The 25,548-nt window shown below is 37.7% G+C and overlaps 1 protein-coding gene across 1 annotated transcript in view; it reads right to left on the bottom strand.

Annotated features, from left to right (window-relative positions):
- Positions 1-25,548, bottom strand: part of MAOB (monoamine oxidase B) — a 115,766-nt gene that overhangs the window by 10,465 nt on the left and 79,753 nt on the right. The window contains exons 7-13 of the mRNA XM_043998233.1: positions 17,506-17,647; positions 15,285-15,434; positions 12,782-12,941; positions 8,629-8,725; positions 7,096-7,149; positions 4,393-4,450; positions 1,477-1,574 (exon numbers count right to left, since the gene is read on the bottom strand). Of these exons, the coding sequence (XP_043854168.1) occupies positions 1,477-1,574; positions 4,393-4,450; positions 7,096-7,149; positions 8,629-8,725; positions 12,782-12,941; positions 15,285-15,434; positions 17,506-17,647 (759 nt within the window). The remainder of the gene's footprint in view (positions 1-1,476; positions 1,575-4,392; positions 4,451-7,095; positions 7,150-8,628; positions 8,726-12,781; positions 12,942-15,284; positions 15,435-17,505; positions 17,648-25,548) is intronic.

Raw genomic sequence — 25,548 nt, 5'->3', positions numbered from 1 at the left:
TTTTTGCGTGAGGCAATTGGGGTTAAGTGACTTGCCCAGGGTCACACAGCTATTAAGTGTTAAGTGTCTGAGGCTGGATTTGAACTCAGGTCCTCCTGACTCCAGGGCTGGTTCTCTATCCACTGCACCACCTAGCTGCCCCGACATCAGCTTCACTATTGTGGGTCTTGAGACCTCCCCTCTTGCTTTTTTACTATTCACCTGGGCTGGTTGACTGCTTGTAGGACTTGGATGAGACGGGAGTACAAAACTCTATTCCTTCCAATAAGATAGATGATCATGAGAACAGCCATTTCCCCCATACTTGCCTCTTAATGTCTTTCAGGCCTTACCATCTGCCCTGCCTCTATGACTTATAGACTTCCAGCACTGTGATTTAAACCACTTTTGTAATCTGATTGCTTTGGGTCTTGCCATCCTCCTCACCCCTGAACTCTTAGGTCTTCTGGGCCATACATACTGCAGCTGATCTTTCTCACCCCCATGTCATGGGGAGGTTTCACTTAAAAGATGAAAAAGCTGCCTTTGGTGCCTGATTAATCTCAGAATCCCTGATGCAATTCCCTTCCCTGCTTTGTAGTTGCCCCCTCTCCCCCATCCCTAGTCAACAAGGATAGAACTGAGGACAAAGCTGTTCCTGGGATGTGATTAGCACTCTCTTCCTTGCTGCCCCTCCCAGTCATCTAGCTGCATCAGTGATCCTAGGCACATGGAGTTTGGACTTCTCAGACTTAGTGAGTGCTTAAGACCACGCAAGTCATCACATCCTGATGGCCTACTGACCAGAGGTATTTCTAGATGGAAAAGAGGGGAGGGCTGTGTCCACAGAATCTAAGGCTACTAAACCCTTGTTGTATATGCTTACTATATGTTAGGGCAATGTAAACTTCTTTTGTTAAATGTTTAATGCTTTGGGGCTTTTTTTGTTTTGTTTTTGTTTTTATTTTGGTGGGGCAATGAGGGTTAAGTGGCTTGTCCAGGGTCACACAGCTAGCAAGTGTCAAGTGTCTGAGGTCAGATTTGAACTCAGGTCCTCCTTAATCCAAGCCCGGTGCTTTATCCACTGCGCCACCTAGCTGCCCCCAATGTTTAATGCTCTGTGACAGTGCCTCATTTTGTCTCAACATCAAACCTGAACCAAGGGTGTTGGATTTAGATCTGTGCTTCCAACACATGAATTCAAAAACTGGATCATATACACAATTAGTCATAGGCAAGGGATTGAGTGTCTCCATTCCTATAAGTTACAGAGAGGTGCCATCTGTTTCCGTGAACGGAATTCCCTACAATGAGATCGGGTACAGACCCCACCACCTTCCCAATAAAACAAAGACAGAGCCCAAGATGTTGCTTTTTATAATAAAAACCACAGCAATAGAAATGTAATGGTGCTGAGACCTTAAAAAGAATCTTTCTTAGCTCACCACAAGGCTTCTACAATTATAGCTCTGTTTAAGTTTCACCTACATACAGTACCTTCCATACTGAGTTAATATCCCTGGGGGAAAATAAGTTGTATAGCAGCCTCCCGAGTATTGCTCCTCACACCAGTTCTTCTCTTCATAATGCACTGGCTGTAAGACAATTAGGACACATTGAAAGAAAGTCAAAGGAAGACAAGACCAATCACTTCCCAGTGGCTTCTTTCTTAAACAACATTATCTTAGAATCTTAGACCTCTCGTTCTCTGGCTATTATACGATTTGGCTTTGGACACCAGTTAGAAATGTCCAAGGATAAGGTGAAAAACTTATTAAGAATTCTAACTTCAGGGGCAGCTAGGTGGTGCAGTGGATAGAGCACCAGCCCTGGAGTCAGGAGGACCTGAGTTCAAATCCGGCCTCAGACACTTGACACTTACTAGCTGTGTGACCCTGGGCAAGTCACTTAACCCCAACTGCCTTACTGAAAAAAAAAAAAAAAGAGAAAGAAGTCTAACTTCATAAGTTAGAATGCATGTTATGCATTTGCATGTCATACATTCATATGTTAGTTCCCATTTACATGTCATAAGTTTCCATTTCCTTTTTTATAAGTTGTCATTGTTAGTGTCTATTTCCTTGGAAAAACCATTACATAAGAGGTGTTTACTGAGCAGGTTGGGATCTGAAAGACTTAAAAAACTAGGCCAATCTGGGAAAAGGGTATATCCACCTTGGGTGTGTGAGTAAAGATTAGAGAGTACTCTGCAGTGGTATGGAGTGATAGCATCTCTGTGTGGAGGGAAGCTGGGAAGAAATATTTCTTCTGGAGACAGGGCCATTCACATTTTGAATCTATCTTGCCATTATAAATGCTACTTTCTGACATAGTTTGATATTACTGTGTTCACTTTATCAGTTTTAGTTGGCAACCTGAACACAAAAAAATTGTTTCTGTGCGTGGTGTTAGCTCATAGCTACAATAAGCTGTCACCAAAAGCTGATGGTACCTTGGTCAAAACCAAAACAATAGTTTACACTTCAATCCATTTCACGTGCATGCCAAGACACCATCTGCATGATGTCATTGGTCCTCTTCAAGAATGAAGGATGAACAACAAACAAATGTAGTTCACAGTAATTCTGTTCCATGGGTGTGGCTTATTGATGCACATGGAGATGAACAAGTTTTTTTTTTTCCCTTTATAAAAATAAAATTCCGTATGAAAATGGAAAGAACAGTGGATTTGGACTCAAGGGGCCTCAGGCTTGAGTCCTGGATTTGTCAATGACCATCCATCTGATAAATGGAGGAGTGATTTTTTTCAATTTGGATCTCAGTTCTCTCATCTGTAAAACAAGAGGTTTGCTTTGAGATGATCTCTAACGTGTCATCTAGCTCTGAATTCCATGATCCTAGAGTACATTTGGGAATGTATACCTAAATATTATTTTTAGGTTAAAACTCATTAAAAATATGTTCATACTTCAATATATAGTCTAACACAAACTGATACATTGTTTACAGGAAAATCATACCTCAGATTTATAAAGCATATATTGTTTCATAAAATTCTTTCCCTAGAATGACTTTGGTAAGTGTCAAACTCTACTTGACCTTTGGTCCTCTGACTCCTGATCTAATGACCCTCTTATTAGACCACACATCTCTATGCTGTAGGTCTTACCTGTGTTAGAAAAAGCTGCAGGTACACACCTAAAGGGGCATTGCTGGTTTAGGAGATGCTAGTTATTAATGTCCAAATTAGGCTTTTGGCTCCATAAGAACAGGTAAAGTATCCTATTTTTTTCTGATTACCCCTTATTATATAGCATAGCCTTGCAAATAGTTGACCCTAAGATTGGCTGAATGAATGAGTTAATGGACTGGATTGCATATAGGCTACTTTGGTTAGATTTTTTCCCCATGATTAATTTTTATATTAATCTCTGTGTTTGTTTGTTTAAAGCTTCATGGACAAATGGCTTTTGTAATCACTTTCAGAAGGTGATAAAATACACGTCAAAACTTTTCAAAATGAGCTGTCTAGTGAATATGCCCAGAACATTAATTATCACTCAAAAGCTATAGAAAGTGAACAAAGAAGATGGATTTTGCTGTTGCTTATGAACTCTACATTAGGGCCTCTTGGTTTATAATAAAATGTACTAAAAGAGAAGGCACAATCCAAGAGCCTTTGAATTCAAAGAGGGGGAAAAAATTCCTCTCTTTGAATTGTTTCCATGGTTACTCACAACACAGCTTTCTAATGCTGCTTCAAAGGAAAAAAAAATGAGAGAAGTTGAGACAAAGGTAGTCAAGCACACAGGCAGGACCACCTCTAGGTGGATGGGCTGGGTAAATCACCCTATGTATTCTTTCACTGCTCTTCCATTCCCTACTTCTTCCTTCCCCCACCTTTTTTTATGCCAGCGAAATTAGGATACAATAAACACAGAGGTTGGCTCAGAAAAGAAAAAAAAAAGATCACAAAAAAGTAGTCTATGGGGTCTATGTGGAAACTGGGAAGGGGCAACCACCTCATCTGCTCTGCCTGTCTGGTAATGATAGCATTGGCAGTTAGAGGTTTTTACCCTTATTTACAGATTTATTAAGCATGCACCTCAGATTGTCATCTCCTTTTCCTAGTGTTGCCACCTCCATCTTTCCTCCCCAAAGCCTTATTTGACAAAAGCAAGGTCTCCCTCTCAGGGAGGGTTTTGGGAAACCATCTAGTTCACCAAACCTAGCAAGAGTAGTAGATGAACAGGAGCTCACTCAAGACACACTTCCTTTGTGTGGGGCCCTGGTATAGACAAATCACACATCTAATGGAAGAAATCACTTTTTCTTTCAACCTGCTCCTAATATAGAGCACCTTGACCATGTCAACATTGGCTTCCTGGGTCCCTTTTTATGGGGTGATGGGAGGGAGAATCTGGCTAATTATGTAGGAAGTATTGGTCTTACATTGAGGGCTTCTTTTGATCCCAAAACTTTTGCATAGAGTTCACAGAGTTTCTTCTTCCTTAAAAAGAAAAAAAAAATAGTAGAATCAAAGAAGCACTAACTTAACTTCTACTCCCCTCCCTTACCTCTCAAATGATTTTCCTAGGCTTCTTCCTCATTGTTATTTCATTCTGCCTTGGCTAAAAGAGTAATTTCACATCCAAAACATAAAATAATAAAGAAAATGAAATGCTCAAACATCTTGACAGCAACTTTTCAGGTCACGGGAATCACCAAGCAGATAAATTGATCACTGAAGGTTGACTATAGTCTATACCAAGCTGATTGTCATACAGTACAGTAAGTACAATGTGGAGGAAGAATGGGGAATTAGAAGCCTGAATTTCCTTCCTAGTCCTCCCACTTATTAACCATGATTATGTCTTCATCATTGGGAAAAATAAGGACAAGTCTACTACTAGTCTCTAACTCATTGTTGAGAGGATTAAATATGATTATGTAACTGAAGGCTTTGCCACCATAAGCATTAGCTAAATGGAATCAATATAGAACATTAGAACTAGTCCGACTCTTTCATTTCATTGATGAGATATGGAGGTGCCCAGGGCTACACAGTTAGGTAACAGGGCTAGAACTGGACCTAGGTCTCTGGATTGTCAGTCCAGTATACTTCAGTATACACATTGCCTATCAGGGAAGATAAGTATCACTTCCTTTACATGATAAGAAAGTGGAAAATAATTGACCTTTCTGGTCTCTATACTATTAAGATTCTTAATAGCATTTTACAAAAATCTCATTTTATTATCACAACAATACTCAAAGGAGGGAGCTATTCTTACCTCCATTTTACAGTTGAATAAAGTTAACCAGACAGAAGTTAAGTGACTGACCCGGGATCACCCAGCTAGTGAGTGTCTAAGGCAAGATTTGAACTCAGGTCTTCCTGATTCCAGGGCCAATTCACCATGCCACCCAGCAGCCTTTAAATGATAGACATAATTTGTTTTTTGAGTGTTATTACTGGCAAGGCTGGGAAAAGACATTTAGCTAGAAGGCCTTTTCTGACCAACAGTATATGAGACAATACAGGTTGTCTTGCTTTCTATATCTAATCCGGTCAGTCTTATTAGAGTAGCAACTGCTTCCAATAAATTCAATGCCTATGAGGTATGTGTCACCTTGGAAGCTAAAATGAAGAACATCCATCTAGACACTACCAGTGAGTAAGTGGCTCTATGTAAGTGGTTCTAGAAAGTGCTCTGTGGATGCCTGGCTAGTAGCATTTATTCAAATATGAATTTACCAAAATAAACTAAAAGAGTAAAGATGTCTCTCAAAGTGTATTACTTTCTCCTAGCAAGTAAGTAGGTCCTTGGCAGAAAATCTTTCTTTTACCACCGCAAAGAGGAAAATGTATGAGAAATATGAAGAGTACCCTCCCCATTTCTCATCTGGAAAAGTAAAAAGAGTTCAGTTCCACAAAATCTCATAGCCCAGGGGTACCAGAAATGACACAAGGGCCAGTGCTATTCTTTTAAATATTAAGCAGTCAGCACTCATTTAAATAATAAAAGAATGCCCTGAGGGGGGGCAGAAAGTACCTGATCTCTATTTAAAAATTTACTAATAGACAACTTTTTTTTTTTTTTTTTGTCAGGGCAATGAAACTTAAGTGACCTGACCAGGGTCACACAGCTAGTAAGTGTCAAGTGTCTGAAGCCAGATTTGAACTAATTCAGGTCCTCCTTAATCGAGGACCAGTGCTTTATCCACTGGACTTAACTTTTAATAAGTTAGGTGAAAGGTATCATACTTAATTGCCATTTTAAGAAATATTTCCAGGTAGCTCTTGAAAGTACCAGCCAATGTACAGTAGGGGAAATGGTGGAAAAACAAGGTGAGGAGAGGAGGGATGTACGTGAAGGAAAGTTAAGGATCACTGATTGGCAAATTATTTATCAGCTTCAGTATACAAATAATTTGTCAGTGATAAACTGAGTTTCCAGAATAAAGTCCCAACACCAGGAAAAACAGTTTCTATCATCCTGATAATATTATTATTGTTGTTAGGAGCAGCTGGGTGGTGCAGTGGATAGAGTACCAGGCCTAGAGTCAGAAAAACTCATCTTCCCAAGTTCAGTTAAGGCCTCTGACACTTATTAGGTCTATGACCATGGGAAAGACACTTAACCCTCTCTGCCCCAGTTTCCTCATCTGTAAAATGAACCAGTGAGGGAAATAACAAACCACCCCAGTATCTTTGCCAAGAAAGCCCCAAAAGGGTCATAAAGAGTCAGACAACTAAAAATCAACTGAAAAACAAGAGAAATTATCCTGAATATGTCATTTGAGCTCTTCATTTAGTATTTACCATATATTGCTTTGTTATTGTCAAGTGTATCTGTCTTATCTTTGCCAATAGACTCGAATTTAATTAGTTTCAAGGACTATATTTTAAATAGTTTTGTATTTCTCCACTTGCTCATGGGTAGTTACTCAAAATGGCAACTATTTTGCAGAATGTATTAGATTATTTTTTTTTTTAACGCTAGCTCCATACTTTTCATACAATGGATTCATAGCAACTCAGTGATTAATAGACAACTAATATTTTGTGGTATCTATATTAATTGTTACATGTTCTGAACATTAAAATTAAAATTTACAATAAGCTGTTAAATAACAAGTTTTATTTCTTACCTTTCTTCTTTGGTAAGACGTGCCAGTTTTCTTGCTTTGTGGGCAAGAATAAATCTAGTACAAAAAATAGGAAAAATAGCATGAAATTGTCATCCCTCTTGCCCTATTCATATAACTTTAAACATTGATAGCATTCTGCTTTAAAAATACTGATAAGAATATGCCAAACGATCTTATTTTGTCTCCATGTCCCTCTTATTTGCAACTTGTTCCAGTTCTAGGTATCGAAGGACACTTTCAATCTTGAAGAATTCTAGGGGATAAATAAAAAGACCAATTTTTCAGTGGTCCAGGTCAGTACTACTTTCCTCCAATTGTCATGGAATGATAATTGCTTATTAAAATTCCCCACCTAGCCCATTTCTTTGCCAAGCACTTTTTTTCCCAGAATCTTCCAGACCTTTATTTTTTTGCAACTACATGTAAAGATAGTTTTCAGCATTCACTTTTGTAAGATTTTTAGTTCCAAATTTTTCTTCCCCTATCCCTTCCCTCCTTCCTCCCAAAGCCACCAAGCAATCTGATATAGGTTATACATTACAATCATGTTAAATATATTTCCACATTAGTCATGTTGTAAGAGAAGAATCAGAATAAAAGGGAAAAAGAACACAAGCAAGAAGAAACAACAATAACAAAAAAGTAAGAACAAAAGTGAAAATAGTATGCTTTAATCTGAATTCAGACTCCATAGTTCTTATTCTTTATGTGGAGATCTTTTGCCATCATGAATTGTCATTCCATGACAACTGGAGGAAAGCATTGTCTTGGATCATTGTATTGCTGAGAAGAGCTAAGTCTATCACAGGTGATCATCATCACACAATGTTGCTGATACTGTGTGCAATGTTCTCTGGGTTCTGCTCATTTCACTCAGCATCAATTCATGTAAATCTTTCCAGGGTTTTCTGAAATCTGCCTGCTTATTATTTCTTATAGCACAATAGTATTCCACTACATTCATATATCAAAACTTGTTTAGCTCTTCCCCAATTTATGGGCATCCTCGCAATTTCCAATTCTTTGCCACCACATAAAAGAGCAGCTATAAATATTTTTGCACACGTGGGACATTTTCCTTTTTTTATGATCCCTTTGAGATCCAGACCTTTGCCACATACTTTCTATATTAAAAGCATATCATTATACGAATACTTTCAACATGACAATCTTCCTACAAAGTGCTATCTTTCTAAACCCAAATCAAATGGTAAATGGTGATGTAATAATGGTCAAAATGCAAATAGAATTCTATGTTTTTTTAAAAAAATAAGAATTTAGTGGACATTTTGAAAAAATAATAATGCTGATTTATGGAACATTACAATTGAGGAGCCATTTTCCTTTGTGTGTGTGTGTTGTGTTTTTGTTTTGGGGGGAACCATTTTCTTGGGTAAGAAGACATTTCAAAATGCTTTTGGTTCATTTTTCTCAACAACATAGTATTTCCTCTTTCAAGAAGCAAAGAAAATAAAAACTATCCTTCATCACCATAAATCTTTGAACATTAAAAAAGATATCTTTCATTCTTACCCTATTATGGCAGCGTAACTACCATCAGGTTTGCTGTCATCTAAAGTGTAGGCAATTGGAGCTTCTTCTCCTTCAATGATCATGGTTCCACAGTAATCTTGACAAGCCAGAAAGAGTAGAAAGAATGGAATTTTCTCATCAGACATCAACAATGCAACACTAAATTCACCCAGTACAACTAGTTTATTGTTTGGACAATAAAGGCAGAAAGTTCAGAGGAGTGATTTATGTTGAAAGGAAAAGTTACCAACAGATGATATTCCTTTTTTATTTCTGAAAATGAGGTTACAGATTTGGGCAAAAAAAGTAAGAAAACAATATAGCACTATGAATAAATGCAGGACTGAATTTAATAAAACTTTGTCATCACTTCTGTTTCTAACATATACTTTTCTGTTCCTTTTTATGTAGACAATAAGAATAAAGTAAAAATGAAGATGAAATGAAAAGGAAAGGATTCTAATAGTCTATTGCAAACTAGAAACAGCATAGTAAATCTAAAATCAGTCAGGCAATTTGCAGGCTTTAAATTTTATGGTTATTTTCTTTGTAATTTTCCTCCAAGAAACATATGAAAAAGCTATTTGTACTAAATTTTCAATGAATTATCAGTAATCTGGGAGATGATGAAAATATGGATAATAGAAATCTACCAAAAGGAGAAAATCTTCATTGCAACCAGCCATTTTCACTTTTTCCTGTATGGAACTTATGAACCCCTTATGTTTAGCTTATTTCATATCGATGGTTCTCCCTTGACCATTCACAAAATTGATGGCAAATCCAGAAAATGGTGATACTGAAGTGTGGTGAAGATGCAGTGGTTAGAATTTGGAATATTAGAATATATGGTAGAGATAAGCTCATGAAGAGAGCTCTACTTAATCCCCCATTTACTCAAAAAACTAAAATCACATGAATAATAAGATGATAATAATAATAATAATAACTAGCACTTTTATAGCACTTTGAAGTTTTCAGAGTACTTTAAAATATTCTCATTTTATCCTTACAACAACCGTGAAAGGTCATTTTATTAATATAACAACATTATAGATGAGGGAACTGAGGCATAGAGAGGTTAAATGACTTGCTTGAGGTCACACACTAGTAAGCATCTGAGAGGCAGGAACTGAACCCAAGTCTTTCTGACTTAAGGTCAAGTAGTCTATCCACTGTACCACTCAGCTGCTTAATGGAGAATTCTAGTACCATTGTATTTTTTGTTATTGTTGTTGTTAGAATAATTTTGTAGATTTTGTAGTACTCCCCTACTTTGGAAAAAAATCAAATTACACCTTGAATTATTGTTTTGTTGATTGTCTAGGCTTAAGAAAGTCACAGAGAAAATGTTAATAAGTAAATTAAACTTCAAAGTGTGGTACATGGGGCAGCTAGGCGGCACAGTGGATAGAGCACCGGCCCTGGAGTCAGGAGTACCTGAGTTCAAATCCGGCCTCAGACACTTAACACTTACTAGCTGTGTGACCCTGGGCAAGTCACTTAACCCCAACTGCCTCACTAAAAAAAACAAAAAGGGTGGTACATGGACATTCCTGCCCTGCCAAGAGGGTCAGTTGTTAAACATTTTTTTATTTGTTGTTTTTTGTTCAACGTTTTTATCAGCACACCCCATGCACATATGTATATATAAAATATACACAAAATCAATACAAAGTAGGAGAAGATGTTATTGGCTAGAGAGATGAGGAAAGACTTCATGTATGAGGAAGAATTTGAATTAAGCTTTAGAGGCGAACTATTTAATCTCTATGGTCCCTTCCTGAGATGACATTCTATGATTCTATTAAATAAAAAGACTGGCTTTGTTCTCCCCCGTACCCCTCCCTCCCTGCATCTTGTCTCCCTTAGCTGGGTCACATCAGAGAAGGTGCAAGCTCCTTGTTATAGAAACACTTGCAATCCTCCTCAACATAACTTCTGCTGGAATGCTACTTATTAATAAGAAAGCTGATTAACTGGACTTTCACTTCCTCACTTACACTCTGAAGAGACATGGTGAAAAGATGAATACATGAAAGGGAGAACTGAGGATTCTAAGTAACTGCTTCACAATTAATGGGTCTCAATACTTTGGTTTCTTTTGTGTGGGGGGGGCAACATTTTATTTCCCTCCCCCAATTACATGTTAAAATAATTTTTAACATTAAAAAAATGTTTTGAGTTCCAAATTCTATTTCTCCTTTCCTACCTTTCCCCCTCCATGAGATGTTATGTAAAACATTTCCATATTAGTCATTTTGTACAGAAGACTTGAATAAAAAAGAAAGAAAAAAGAAAAAAAAAGAAAGAAAGCATGACTTTACTGTTTCCTTCCAAGACATCCTCTCAGCCTACTGGAGATGGTGGGGGTGAGGAATAGAAGGGATTGGAGGAGTTAAGTTTTGGGAAGAGGGAGCAGTGGAATGGAGGACAGTACATAGTTCAAGGAGGGAAGCTGATGATCGATATGTTTATATCTTAAAAGTGAATGGTTAAATGAATAGATTGATGGCTCTACAGGTGAATGGTTGGTCATTAGTTGAGGGCAGAGAAGAGGAGGATCCTTTCTTCCTTAAGGTGTCTTGGGAAGCTCTTTTGTGTTAACGATTGTGAAAATAACTGGAAGGGGCCTCTCTAGATAATCCACAAACTGGGTCAATTATATCAGTCGGCAAAAAAGAGTGGCCTATGGTTGAGTGTAAGAATACTTAGATATTTTCCTTTTCATTATCAAAATCCCATTCAATTTATTAAATGGCAACAAACAACAATGCCTACTTACTTTACTACTTTCAGAGATCTATGACTTCACTGGCAAGGGTGTGTCCTCCCTCCACCGACACAGATAAGAGCTCTTCTAGTAGACAGTATTCACGAAAAGTCATCGCATGGTGATGACCATTCATCTATTGAGAAACTTCTTTGAATTTGGCCATGATGGTGCTAGGATGATAAACATAGTCTGCCATCTGGCCCATATTCAAAGTCTTACCAACTTGGAGAGTTTACACTCCACTGGCATAGCCTTTTGAGAATTCAAGGTCACTCCCATGCCATGAGAAAGCTTATGATAAATAATTTGTGCATAAAATCTGCACAGATAATTATTAAAATTTTGTCATGGAGCCATTATGCTTCAGTGGACTGGTTCCAGGTAGTTACAAGGATTATGGTAAGTACTAGTTTTGGAAACAGAAGACCTGGGTTCAAGTCCTCACTCTGACTTTTAACAGCTGTGTGACCTTGGACAAATCACTTTTCTAGGCCTCAATTTCCTCATCTGCAAAATGAGCGTATTGGACTAAATTATTTCTAAATTCTCTTCTACTTCTAAATCTATGATACTAAATTCCATTTCCCTCAATCAGTTCCTCATGGACTTAGTAGGAGCTATTCAGGACTTTTACCTACCCACAGAAGGGGGTTCTGTTTTTAGTCTGCAAGATCAATCACATTTTGGTAACTTCTAGTCTCAGACTGTATGCATTCAATATCTTTGACAGAAAGCCAACTTATTTCTTAAACCTTTGCTCTAGCACAATGAGGACAGCATCATTTTTGAGTGAGGGAATCGAGGAAACATTCATAGAGATGATTTTGAACTGAGACTTAAAGAGTGAGGTAGATGTCTGGTTTCACAGATGTTGGGGAGAAGAAACTGCAGACTTAGGTACTGGAACATTCCCTAAGGGCATGGAAGTAAGAGAGGATTCAGAAAATGCCAAATACTTCACTTTGGCAGGAGTAGTGAGCAAATGAATAGTTATATTAGATAAGGCTGGGAAGGTAGATTGTGGAGAGGCTTGAATGTTAATGTTAGGATTTTAAACTTTGTTTCATAGACAATAGAACATTTTTAAGAAAGAGAGTGATGGGCAGCTAGGTGGCACAGTGGATAGAGCACCAGCCCTGGATTCAGGAGTACCTGAGTTCAAATCCGGCCTCAGACACTTAACACTTACTAGCTGTGTGACCCTGGGCAAGTCACTTAACCCCAATTGCCTCACTAAAAAAAAAAAAAAAAAGAGAGAGAGAGAGTGACGATATTCCAAAATAATTTGCATTTGAGAGGGTAGGAGAGATAAAGAGCCCTCTAGCATTTTTCTTAATAGAACTTTGGAATATTACTTGACAAAAATAAGATACCTACCCTTTTTCCTCCAAAAAGGTTCTTGGTAATATACGATACATTTGATGACTGAACCCAAAGGAACACGACTAATCAGTTGGTTTCTCATCATTGGTAAGGGTGGGTTAAAATGAATCTTCATACCCAATGTTGGAGGAATAGCACTAATGACATATTTGGCCTGTAAGGAAACAAATGACCAGAAAAAAAATGAACTGTACTTTAATTTTTATAGGATCATGGATTTGGAGTTGGATTTGGAAGAAACCTTAGAAGCAATTGAGTTCTTATCTTGACTTGTCCAGGGTCACACAGTTTAAGTACTTGAGGTAGGATTTGAACTGAAGATTTTTTTTTAATTTTTTTTTTTTAGTAAGGCAATTGGGGTTAAGTGACTTGCCCAGGGTCACACAGCTAGTAAGTGTTAAGTGTCTGAGGCTGGACTCGAACTCAGGTCCTCCTGAATCCAGGGCCAGTGCTCTATCCACTGCGCCATCTAGCTGCCCCTGAACTGAAGATTGACTTAAAGTCTATCACCCTATCCATCACACCAAGTTAACCATTACCTAAAATATTCACAGAAGTCAGATTATTATAGTTCTTTTCACGTTAACCAAAAAGGAGAAAATACCACTTTGGCAAGATGAGAATATTTTTCATTCTTCATTAGAAAAGGTACCATATCTGAATTCTGGTAAAATCTTGTTCATGTTTAAGCACTAGGTGTTGATGGAACTCTGACATAAAATCTTACCATTAGAAGGGATCTCAAATTCTAATCTCCAAATCAATCAAACAATCAATATTTATTAAGTACTTATTAAGTGCTAGGCACTGTGCAAGCCACTAGGGATAAAAAAAAAAAAGAATGAATTAAACAATCTCTACTTCCAAGGAGCTTAAATTCTAAGAAGGGAGGAATAATCTTTTACCTCATCTTTGATTGGTGATCATTTGGGCTTTCCTGGCTTGATTTTAGTAAAAAGAATTTCACTGCTTCCTGAATATTCCACTTCATAAGAAATTCACAATAGCCCTAATTTTGTTTTTTGATAGTTCTAATAATTAAAAAGGTTTTCATTATAATAAGCTGAGACATCTTAAATGTTTTTAAATTTAAATGTTAAATCTTAAAAATCTGGGATTTCCAACCATTGGACCTACTTTTTAACACCTCCTCCCCAACTCTGGAACTATCTAGAATAAATCTAATCTCAATTTCACATAATTTATCAAATATTTTAAGACAATTATGGTTTCTCTCTCTTCTCTTCTTCAGGATAGATACATTCATTTCCTTAAACTGTTATACACACATATGTATATATACTCACATAGATATAAAATTATTCTATACCTACGTCTATTTATCAGTTCTTTCTCTGGAAGTAGATAGCATCTTTCTTTGTGTGTCCTTTATAGTTAATTTGGGTATTTATATTAGTCAAAATGACTTGTTTGCTTAAACATATTAAAAGAGTATTGTTTTTAACTATATATTCTCTTGTTAAAACTAATTTTGCTCTTCACTATTTTCCCTCCTTGGGTTTTTTTGTTTTGTTTTGTTTTTTTGTGGGGCAATGGGGGTTAAGTGACTTGCCCAGGGTCACACAGCTAGTAAGTGTTAAGTGTCTGAGGCTGGACTCGAACTCAGGTCCTCCTGAATCCAGGGCCAGTGCTCTATCCACTGCGTCATCTAGCTGCCCCCGCTCTTCACTATTTTGTGCAAGTCTTTCCACATTTTTCTAAGATCACTGAGCTCATCATTTCTTATAGTAACAATAGTATTCCATCACAATCATATACCACAACTTCTTCAGCCATTCCCCAATTGATGGGCATCCTTACAATTTCCAGTTCTTTGCTAACAAAAAGACAATTGCTATAACCATTTAAAAATATATAGGTCTAGTAGTGGCATTGCTGGGTCAAAGGGTATAGGCAGTTTAATAACTCTTTGGGCATAATTCCATATTACTTTCTTTATGGATAATTTCAATTACATTAAATTAAAAAGGCTTTGTACAAATAAAAAATGTAGCCAAGATCAGAAGGAAGCAGAAAATTGGGGAAAAAATTTATAGACAGTTTCTCAGATAAAGGTATCATATCACAAATATATAGAGAACTTTTTCAAATCTATAAGAATACAAGTCGTTACCCAACTGATAAATGGTTAAAGGATATGAACAGGCAGTTTTCCAATGAAGAAATCAAAACAATTTATAGTCATATGAAAAAATGCTCTAAACCATTCTTGATTAGAGAAATGCAAATTAAATAACCTTGAGATATCATTTTACACCTATTAGACTGGTTTAAATGACTGAAGGGGAAAGCAACAAATATTGGAGCAGATATGGAAAAATTGGGACGCAAATTCATTTTTGGTGGATTTGTGAATTGATTCAACCATTTTGACATAACTTTGTTCTTAGTGAATACATTCTGGTTCCTAAACATCATTTGTACAACTCTGAATCATATAGATTATTAATTAAAATACTATAATAGCTTAAATTACCTCATATATTTCATGGTTCAGTGTCTCCACCATAACATTATCACCTGACTGATCAATACGATTTACTGGCCTTTCCAGCTTTACTCGGTCTCCAAGAAGTTCCATTATCTTCTCACTTACTTGACCAGAACCTCCAATAAACTTCCTTTCCTATAAAAGAAAAGACATGCCTTAAGAGAAGGGAGTAAAGGAAAAGGAAACAAAATCTTTAACCTCCTCCTCTCAATGTCTGCCCTTATTACCATCCTTTCTACTTTCATGGTGTTCTTCTCTTCTCCTACCCTCCAGAGGTATGTTTAAAATGTTTATTGGCTAACTGACAATATGTCAAATGTAAGATAAGGAGGAAAAATGAATGGTTACTATTATTATTTGTTCTGGACATCAAACTTCAATTAATAGAGGCAAAGGAATAGGAAAAGGCATAGAAGAATGGGAATGGACATAAAATGAGAGAGTGGTCACAAAGTGCTCGAAGAGTAATTTCCAAAGAAGTTTTCATTTAATCAGAAGAAAAAGAATAGCCTTTAATCCCTCAGGAAAGTACTGGAAGATTTCCTCATTACACTTCACTGTAGTTCTGTTAAATAAAATATAGTATTGTATACTCAATTAGTGGAGGTGAACTGATCATATCCACCTTCAGGGTCTTTCCCTGGTACTTCCTCCTCCCTTCATCATGTTGTTGAAGAAAACCTTTGAATGAATGGAGTCCTTACAAGCTTATTAGTGGTACTGGTGAAACTGGTAAGAACTGCAGAATCTTCTTCTGCCTCTCTATCAGTTTCTGATATATTTGAATTCTTCATAGGTGGTGGTATTCCATGTCTTGGTGCTATATAGCAACACTAATAAGATGATAATATTAAACAAAAACACTTTGAGCACTTGCATTCTGGGTAAAAAAAATTAAGGTCTTAGTAACTGTTCCCATCACTTCTTGGCAAACAGAGGGAGAAGAAATGGAAGCAGTGTCACATTTTATATTCTTGGGCTCAAAGATCACTGCAGATGGTGACTGCAGCCATGAAATTAAAAGATGCTTGTTCCTTGTAAGGAAAGCTATGACAAATCTAGACAGCATACTAAAAGTCAGAGACATCACCTTGTTGACAAAGGTCCGCATAATCAAAGGTATGGTTTTTCCAGTAGCAACATATGACTGTGAGAGTTGGACTATAAGAAAAGCTGAGTGCCACATAATCAACACTTTTCAATCATGGTACTAGAGAAGACTTTGAAAGTTCCTTGGAAAGTAAGGAGATGAAATCAGTGCATACTTAAAGAAGTTAATTTAGACTTCATTGGAAGGCCAAATACTGAACATGAGGCTTAAATACTTTGGCCACATAAGGAGAAGACAGGACTCATTGGAAAAGATCCTGATGTTGAAAAAAATTGAAGGAAAAGGGAAAAGGTGATGCCAGAGGATGAGAACAGAGAGATTGTGTAATGGAGGCAATGAACTCGAGTTTGGATAGATTTCAGGAGACAGTGGAAGATAGAAAGGCCTGGGGTGCTATGGTTCATTGCATCATAAAGAGTTGGATGGGACTGAACAACTGAACAACAACAACAACAACAACAACTACTACTACTACTACTACTACTACTACTACTACTACTACTACTACTACTACTACTACTACTACTACTACTACTACCACCACTACTTGGTACCTATTAGACTCCAGATGGAGCTCTAATTTGGACTAGTTTATTTAAAAAACCATTCTAATTATCATGGACACTGAAAAACAAAACAAGTTGTTTTGTAAAACTTGAATATCTCACATTATTTGAAGGTCATAAAAATCTGTTCATATGGATTTTATATTTTAAAATTGCATAAATTGCTTTTTAAAAAAAAACTTACTGAGACTGCACTCAATGTGTCCATAATTTTTAATGTCATTTTATTCTAGAGCTTCATAAATGTTCTCCTAAGTTTTTCTTAAAATCTTTCATTGTATGATGTAAAATTGTAAAAATGAATGCATTTAGATTTTTGTTTTAAGATTAAATTCCCAGTTTCTGTTATTTTGAATGTCTATCAACAGATAGTACCTTTCTAAAAACATAAGAAAGCTCAAACTACCATTATATCCTGTTCTTTGTGTGTGTGTGTGTGTGTACGTGTGTGCACATGTGCATATATGATCTGTTCTTTCATGCTGAAGTAACTTTCTAACTATAAATATCTGTTGATAATTGTGGGTACCTGTCCTCCATTGGTTGTTGAAATGATTCTTGTTGTGCCCCCACATTGCTTCACGTACCACAGGAACCAGAGGGCAGAGATTTCATGTGTCTCAGCAGTGACACAGAGATTCACAAAGAGAATGGCAAGCTGTTTTGCAGAACTGTATATGAAATAAAAGCAGAATTATTGCTCCAATCATCCTCAGGGGAAAGTATGCACTTAATTCTCCAAGAAATATTCAGATGAAGAATATAGATGACAAGATGAAAATTAATGTTGTTATGCTCCTCAGTTTATACACAAGAAGACTGAGATCAGCAAGGTTATATGACTCAAGAGGCAGCACTGTGTAATAGATAGAACACCGGACTACTTGGCAAGACAATTCTTTTCACCAACACCTAAAGTACAGGTCCCACCATGCCACCCCCATCCTCAACAAACTGCTTGCTCCCTTTTGCTACCAGAATTAAAAACAAAATCCTCTGTTTAGGGGGCAGCTAGATGGCTCAGTGGATAAAGCACTAAGAGTGCACTCAATGTGTCCATGAATTCGGGAGGATCTGATTTTCAAATCCGGCCTCAGACATTTGACACTAACTAGCTTGTGACCCTAGGCAAGTCACTTAACCCTCATTGTCCTGCCCCCCCCCCCAAATCCTGTTTGTCATTCAAGGACCTTCACTATTTAGGCCCCTTTACTCCATACTTTTCCAGTCTTCTTACATCATATTATCCCCCACTCCCACCCCCATGTACTCTGATCCAATGACATTGGTTTTCTTGCTTTTCTACAAACAAGACAATATCACTTGGCTTTGGGCATATTATCTGGCCTCTATAATGCTCTTCCCCAGTCACTATGGCACCCCATTTTTGTCTTCTAATTACTGAAGGATGGTTTTCAGAAATTTATTTCATGATTTTATAAAACACTTATAATTCTCAGATTCTTTTTCTGCATTGTTTTCAAGTTTTCCTATAATAGTTTTACCTCATTCTGATAATTCTCCTACTGTTGTAGTTCTGGAGAAATTCTTTCCTTACTCTAAATTACTTTCTTGTTCATATTTTTCTCATATCTTTGAGTGTCCTGTTTTCTATCCTAATTTCCATTTTTTGTTACCTCTTACTTTTCTAAAATTTTTCTTCTAAAACCATCCTAAAGGTCCATCTTCTTGTTCTGTATGACTGTGAGGCACCTTGTATTGTTGCTAGAATACTTTTTCACTCATCCATAGTCTTCAAAAAAAAATCTTATTTTGCTCTACAATCCTTCTACTCCTTGTATTGTATACTCTTTGGAGTTGCTGCAATTTTTTTCTTTATCACTGGTTTTTCTGATATTTATGCTGATAATCTTTTCCCTAGGTGATCTTTGGTTTATCATGGCATATGATGGAAGTATTGTATTTGGTTATCCTGGCATATGATGGAGGAGAACTACACTCAGACAACTTTCTCAGAGTCTCACGTTTAACTTTTGAGACAGCTAACATCCCAGTAAAGTGGCTGGGATGGAAAGCCAATTGCAGTGTTTAGTTGACAGATGTGAGGAAATGAAGAAAGTTCATAGTTGATCAATATAGTTTCCATGGATATTTCAGTAAAAAGGAGGAAATGGGAAAGTACCTAGATGGAGTAAAAGGTCAGAAGTATCAGAACTTCCCCCTCCTTAATACTGGGGAGATCTGGACATGTATGTAGGCAGCTAGGGAAGAGCCAGTACAGAGGGACAGATAAAAAGTGCATGAGAAAGGAATAGATGCTGGAGTTAGGTCCTAGAATAGGCAACTGGGTGTGGGACCAAGGAAGCAGAAATTAGCTCTAACAAGGAGCAGGTATCATTTTCTCCTGTGAATGGAAGGAAGAAAGGCAGGGAAAGTGGTTTATGTTTCAGAGGATTTGTGTGTGTGTGTGTGTGTGTGTGTGTGTGTGTGAGGGGGGGGGGCAATGAGAGTTTTGTGACTCGCCCAGGGTCACACAACTAGTAAGTTGTCAAGTGTCTGAGGCCAGATTTGAACTCAGGTCCTCCTGAATCCAGGGCTGGTGCTATATCCACTGTGCCACCTAGCTGCCCCATTATGAGGATTTTGGAAGGTAAAATTAAAGTCCTGTCATAGAGACCCTTAGCTGTACCTCTGGCTAAAATCTTTCTCATGTTCATTACATTCATAAAGCTTCCCTATCTATCTGCTGTACAAGACATAATTCTTGGATGTCAAATAAGGTCTATGCAGTAAAGACTTTCTCTTTCCAGTATGAACTGATGTGGAGAAGGCATTTGCTCCATTTATAAACTTTCTAATCTTAATGATGTACAGTTCAGTTGTGTGTTCTGATTAAAGACCTTCTCAGCTTCATTATATTCACATTTAATCACATTCTCTCTCAAATGTTGAATACAGTCACAGCTTCAGCTGAAGGCTGCTCCATATTTATTATATTCACAAGGTTATTCTCCACTATGAACTTCCTGATGGACATCGAAGACTGTACTCAAAAGAAAGGTATTCTTACCCTCTCTCCATTCCTAAGGTTTCTCTCCAGTATGAACTCTCTGGCATACAGAAAAAGTTGTGCTTAGAAAAGTTTTCCTACATTCATTCCATCCTAAGGAATGGATCTGGAGCAAGGAGAAGCACCTTAAATGCTTGAAGTGGGAGCTGTCCCTGAAATCTGCTGTTCAGATTAGGAGACTAGGCCTAAAAACCTGGAATCTCTTCAGCGTGAATTCTCTAATGTTAAGTAATTTGTGAGCTTTGTTGGAAGGTGTTCACACATTAATTTCATTTATAAGTCTTCTTGCCACTATAAATCCTCTCATGTTCAATATTCATCACATTCACATGGTTTCTTTTGAGTATGAACTCTCAGATGTACCAAAAATTGGTTGCTTTTATTGAAAGCCTTCCCACATTCATTCATCCCACATTCTCTCCACCATGGATTCTCTGTGTCCAATAAAGTGTGTGTTCGGAAGGAAATGTTCCTATATTCATTACATTCATATGATTTCTCTCCACTATGAATTCTCTGGTATACCTAAGTTGGCCCTCCTATTGAAAGCCTTTCCACATTTATAAAGCCTTTCTCTAGTGTGAATTTTCTGCTATTAAGCAACGTGTGAGTGCCACTGGAAGACCTTTCCATGATTATGACATTTCGTAAGGCTTCTCTTCAGTATACAGTCTCTGAGTTTCAATGAGGTTGGAAGTATAACTGGACTTCTACCCTCATTATACTTAGGGTATATTTGGGGGCAGATTTTATCAGTTTCTCAGCATAGTGAGAAGCTATTTCCATATGTATCACCTTTTAGGAGACTATTTCCTAATGATGCTCTCTTATCGTGGAAAATGTACTGGTCTCAAATGAGCAATTCTGACACATTCACTATGACCATACCCTCTCACTTGATTGAGACAGATGATTTTTACTAGTTTAGAATGGTTTTCCTTATTGTTCTGATATTGCCAGGCCGAACGTTGCCAGGCTTCTCCCAACTTGGAGATATACTAACCATGGGAGAAGTTCCCAGGAATCTTTCTGGGAATAATTTCACCACAGAAAGGTGGATCCTAGGAACTGATTCCAGGTTTTTAGGCCTAGTCTCCTAACTTGCACACCAGATTTCAGGGACAGTCCCCACCTCCAGCATCTAAGGTGTTTCCCTAGCTCCAGTTGGTGGATCACATGTCTTGGAAATGACAAGTCCCATGTGGACCAAGTTACTGTAGTTTTCCTGCATTACCTTCCTGTAATGCTCCTTCAGAGAAGGGTCTGGGTACCCGCCCCCATTCAGGGTAAAGTCCACAATCATTTCCTGGAATGTCACTGACTTCTGATGGGGTTACGGACCACTTCTTCCCCAATGAGACAGGAATCTGTAGATAGTAGTCTCTGCAGCCCAGGGGTGGAGCTGGAAGCCTGGTGCATGTGCACTGCTTAGGCACCCTGGGGCCCTGAGGGAGACCAGGGTCCCTACTTCAGAACCTTGGGATTCTAGAAGAATCAGCTACAGGACTGACTTCCAGTACAGGGCAGGAAGTGGAAGTGATGTGATTGTTCTGAAGGACAAGGGTATCATTTCTGGTAATGATAGTGCAGAGGTAAGGCTGATGCATCTGCATAGCGGGCACCTTCTTATTTAAGCCAACAGCCTCAGGAGGCCTGACCTTTAGCCCTTATCCTCCTTTCCCCTCTCTTCCAGCTCCTATAGGACTGCCACAGGAGCAAGAAGAGGTCTCTAGCTCACTGCCCACTGGGACTGCTCAAAGCCTTTGCCTTTTCTCCCCTTTCAGGGCTGTGTGACTTGAGGCCATGTGCTTGTCTTCCAATACCATGAAAACATAACAAAATCATGAATAGATCCACATCATTTTTTTTTTTTTGCGGGGCAATTGGGGTTAAGTGACTTGCCCAGGGTCACACAGCTAGAAAGTGAAATGTCTGAGGCCGAATTTGAACTCAGGTACTCCTGAATCCAGGGCCAGTGCTCTATCCACTGCGCCACCTAGCTGCCCCAGATCCACTATCATTTTAACCTTTAGGACCCTTAAAGATAATAGGGTTCGGGGCAGGTAGGTGGCGCAGTGGATAAAGCACTGGCCCTGGATTCAGGAGTACCTGAGTTCAAATCCGGCCTCAGACATTTCACTTACTAGCTGTGTGACCCTGGGCAAGTCACTTAACCCCCATTGCCCCGCCAAAAAAAAAAAAAAGATAATAGGGTTCTAAGAATACATTTGTTTCTTACCTCCACATTAACACATAATCCATTCATCCCCACATATTCCCTTTCAATTAAACATGTATGTTTCTCAGCTCAGATGCTACCTTCTTCAGGAGTTTTTTCCTGGTTCCCTCTCCCCCCAGTGCCTTTCATTTGAGATTACCTTTCATTTACATAGCGTATCTTATATTCACTTTAATTTTACACTGTTCCATTTGACTGTGAGCCCATTGAGGGCAGGAACCATGTTTTTGCCATTTTTTGTATTCCCGTTGCTTAGAACAGTGCCTGTACACAGTAAGTGCTTAATCAGTGATGCATAGCAAGTGCTTAATAAATGCTTATTGACTGACACACAGACTTGCCCAAGATAGTGTAAGAATTAGGATTTGAATTCTATAAATGCAGGATTATTTCCACAACACCATATTCTCCCAGTTACTTGTTTTGTAACTGTGCAGCTTACTTTATAAAATCATCATTCACTTTCTGACAGATACAAGTCATGAATAGGGAAGCCAAATTTGCTGCTTTGTAGATAACAGCAGACTTTAAAATATTTCACATCAGTTTGACAAGGTAGGCAAGCATGGAATAAAGGAAGAAAAACTGAACTTGGAGTAGAGACCTGGGTTCTCATTTGGGCTCTGCCAGTAACTGATCAGCAAGTCTCTTTGGGCAAATTACATTTTCTAGGCCTTTTTCTTTATCTTTATAGTCCCACTGAGCAGTGTGATCAACAAAAATGGTGTATCTATCAGCCTAAATATCTACTACTGTCTGCACTCTCCTTCCACCCCACACATAAGTTACTATATTCCCTTATCTGAAATTCATAGTACCACTATTAAAACCAATAATCCTCTAAATCAGGGATATCCTAAAATTGTCCTCTTGGAAACAAAGACAGATCTGTGATCTCACTGATTCAGATTCTTTCCCCTTTGATGCACAACACAATCCTACCACCCCTTGTTGTCTTTTGTGCTGTTCAGTCATATCTTTCTGTAAATCCTCCACAGATACTCTCACCACCCTGCAAGTCTCCTCTGGCTCTTTTAATCTATCAGGGGTATGTATCATTGTAACATTCAGGCTGTCTATCGGTAGTTTCTCATTCTGATTATATCACTAACCCTTCTCCCTTGCTGGTCACACACATCCTGCACATTCTGTTTTACAAATTATAAAATACTGATGACCACCATCGTCTGCATCTGTTCACACACATCCCTTTTGATGAAACAACCAATCAACAGTCATTTATTAAGCATTTAGTATTGGAGAGGCATGATGTTGATAATCATGGCCTTTGTCCTCAAAGAGATCAAATGAAGAGACAGACTTCTGAAACATAAGAAGCTGACCTAACAGTGATAAGATAAATTGAAGGAGTTTCAAAATGGCATTGATTTGCTGTGAGAATCAAAAGAACCAATCAGATTCCATCCTATGAACACTGGCTCCATCTTGTGCTGCCACATGTATCATCCTCCATCTTGTTTTTCTGCAAATCATCCATGAAAAACTAAAAGGCATAAGCGATCTATTATTTGAAACAACTCGACTGAAACTCATTCTTTCTCCCTCCCAACTTGGACAGTCCCTTATCTTTCTTCCAAAGGGAAATCATTACTTATTTTTATCCTGATTTGGATTCTGTTCATTATTTTTTAAATTAATTGGTCTTATTTGATTAATTGTTTTTAATACATCAAAGTCTGTCTCACTGTATTCAGGGTCTTTAGACTGACTGAGGAGTCCAATGATCCATTTGTTTGGTCTGCTTTGCTAAAAAATCTTGTAGCTCAGATTGTGTTTCCTCAGTTGTTATAAATTATCCACCACAATAGACACCATGACTTCCTAAAATGAGGCACCTTTCATTTAGAACAAGTGAAAGAATGGGAAAATATGACAGAAACTTCTTTGCAATATAAATCCTTCCCCATTCTCTTTTCCCTGCATAGCTTGTATTTTTTTTAATTCATGAAAAATCCTACACCTCTAATCCAAAATAGAGCAGAGGATAGGCTTAGACACTTGAGGAGACTTGTTTTAAATCTGCCTCTTTTCAATCAGAAATATTGCTATACCACCAAAGGACCAACTGCCATGACTATAAATGCTACTATTCTTAACAGTAATTACCTGCATTGCTAATTGCATTTTCCTTAAATGATGCCCTGGGTCTTGCCAATGCAATAAGTACTAGAATACTATTGCAAGTTCTGTCTTTACTTCAATGCAATATTCCAAATGAATGTTTGGATATTTGCTCTTGATGGATGACAAGCTTTTCTTTGAAAAGAGAGATATTGCTCTGTAAGTGCTAACTTTCCTCAAGGGATATTGGAAAATTCTTCTAATAAAATTAACTTTAAGTTACTTAATTTTTTTTAAAGCTAGGCTATCTAGCAATTTTCTTTTTTGGCTGGGATGGAAAGGCGATTTAAAAAACCCAAACCAAGCTTGTCAGCTTGTCACAACTTCATAAATGTCTGCAATTACTGAATTACTGATACATCTGTTGATTCTAGTCCTGTATATTCAACAGACCAAATTTCAGTACAACAGAAAGAGGTCCTTTGCCAATGGGATCAGAGATTAGCTGAAAACATTTTTTAAATAGTCACTTTGGTTTTTTTTTTCTGGGCCTCAGTTTCCTTATCTGTAAAACTAGAAGCTGTACTAGATGATGTCCAAGGTTCCTTTTGACTCCCACATACATCTTAGATATGCCTGTTTTTAATCAGGCAGATTTCTAATCTAACCTATAAGTTACCTGTTCTTTGCCTTTTATAAATATTATTAAATAAAGAGTGCTAAAAATAGGAAGCCAAGGGACAAAAGCTACCTGAGAAGTGACAGTGTGGTTTTCTGGGCCTAAGTCTACCCTGATTTACTCCCCCTCAACCCCAAATCATGGTGGAGGTTTGTCAGATATTATTATCTCCATTTTAACATTGTCATTCATATTTCGGCATTTAAGTGGTGCTGTGGATAAAGCACTGGATATGGAATCTGGAAGACCTGAGTTCAAATTTAACTCCAGATATTTGCTAGCTGCTTAACCCTGGGCAAATTGCTCTGTTTATCTCAGTTCTCTCATGTGTAAAATGGGGATAATAATAGCAACTATCTCCCAGTGTTGTTGTGAGGATCAAATGAGATAATAATTGGAAAGCACTTAGTACAATGATAGGCATGTAATAGGCATTATATAAATGTTAGCTCTTATTGTTATTATTATTATTATTATTATTTTGCACATGAATGAATTGAGGTGTGGGGAGGGTAAGTGGATTGTCTAAGGTTACAGAGCT

This window comes from Dromiciops gliroides, chromosome 3, assembly GCF_019393635.1.
Source record: "Dromiciops gliroides isolate mDroGli1 chromosome 3, mDroGli1.pri, whole genome shotgun sequence".
Taxonomy (NCBI): Eukaryota; Metazoa; Chordata; class Mammalia; order Microbiotheria; family Microbiotheriidae; genus Dromiciops; species Dromiciops gliroides.
The sequence above is the reverse complement of the archived record's forward strand: the minus strand, read 5'-3'. Positions and strand labels throughout refer to the sequence as shown.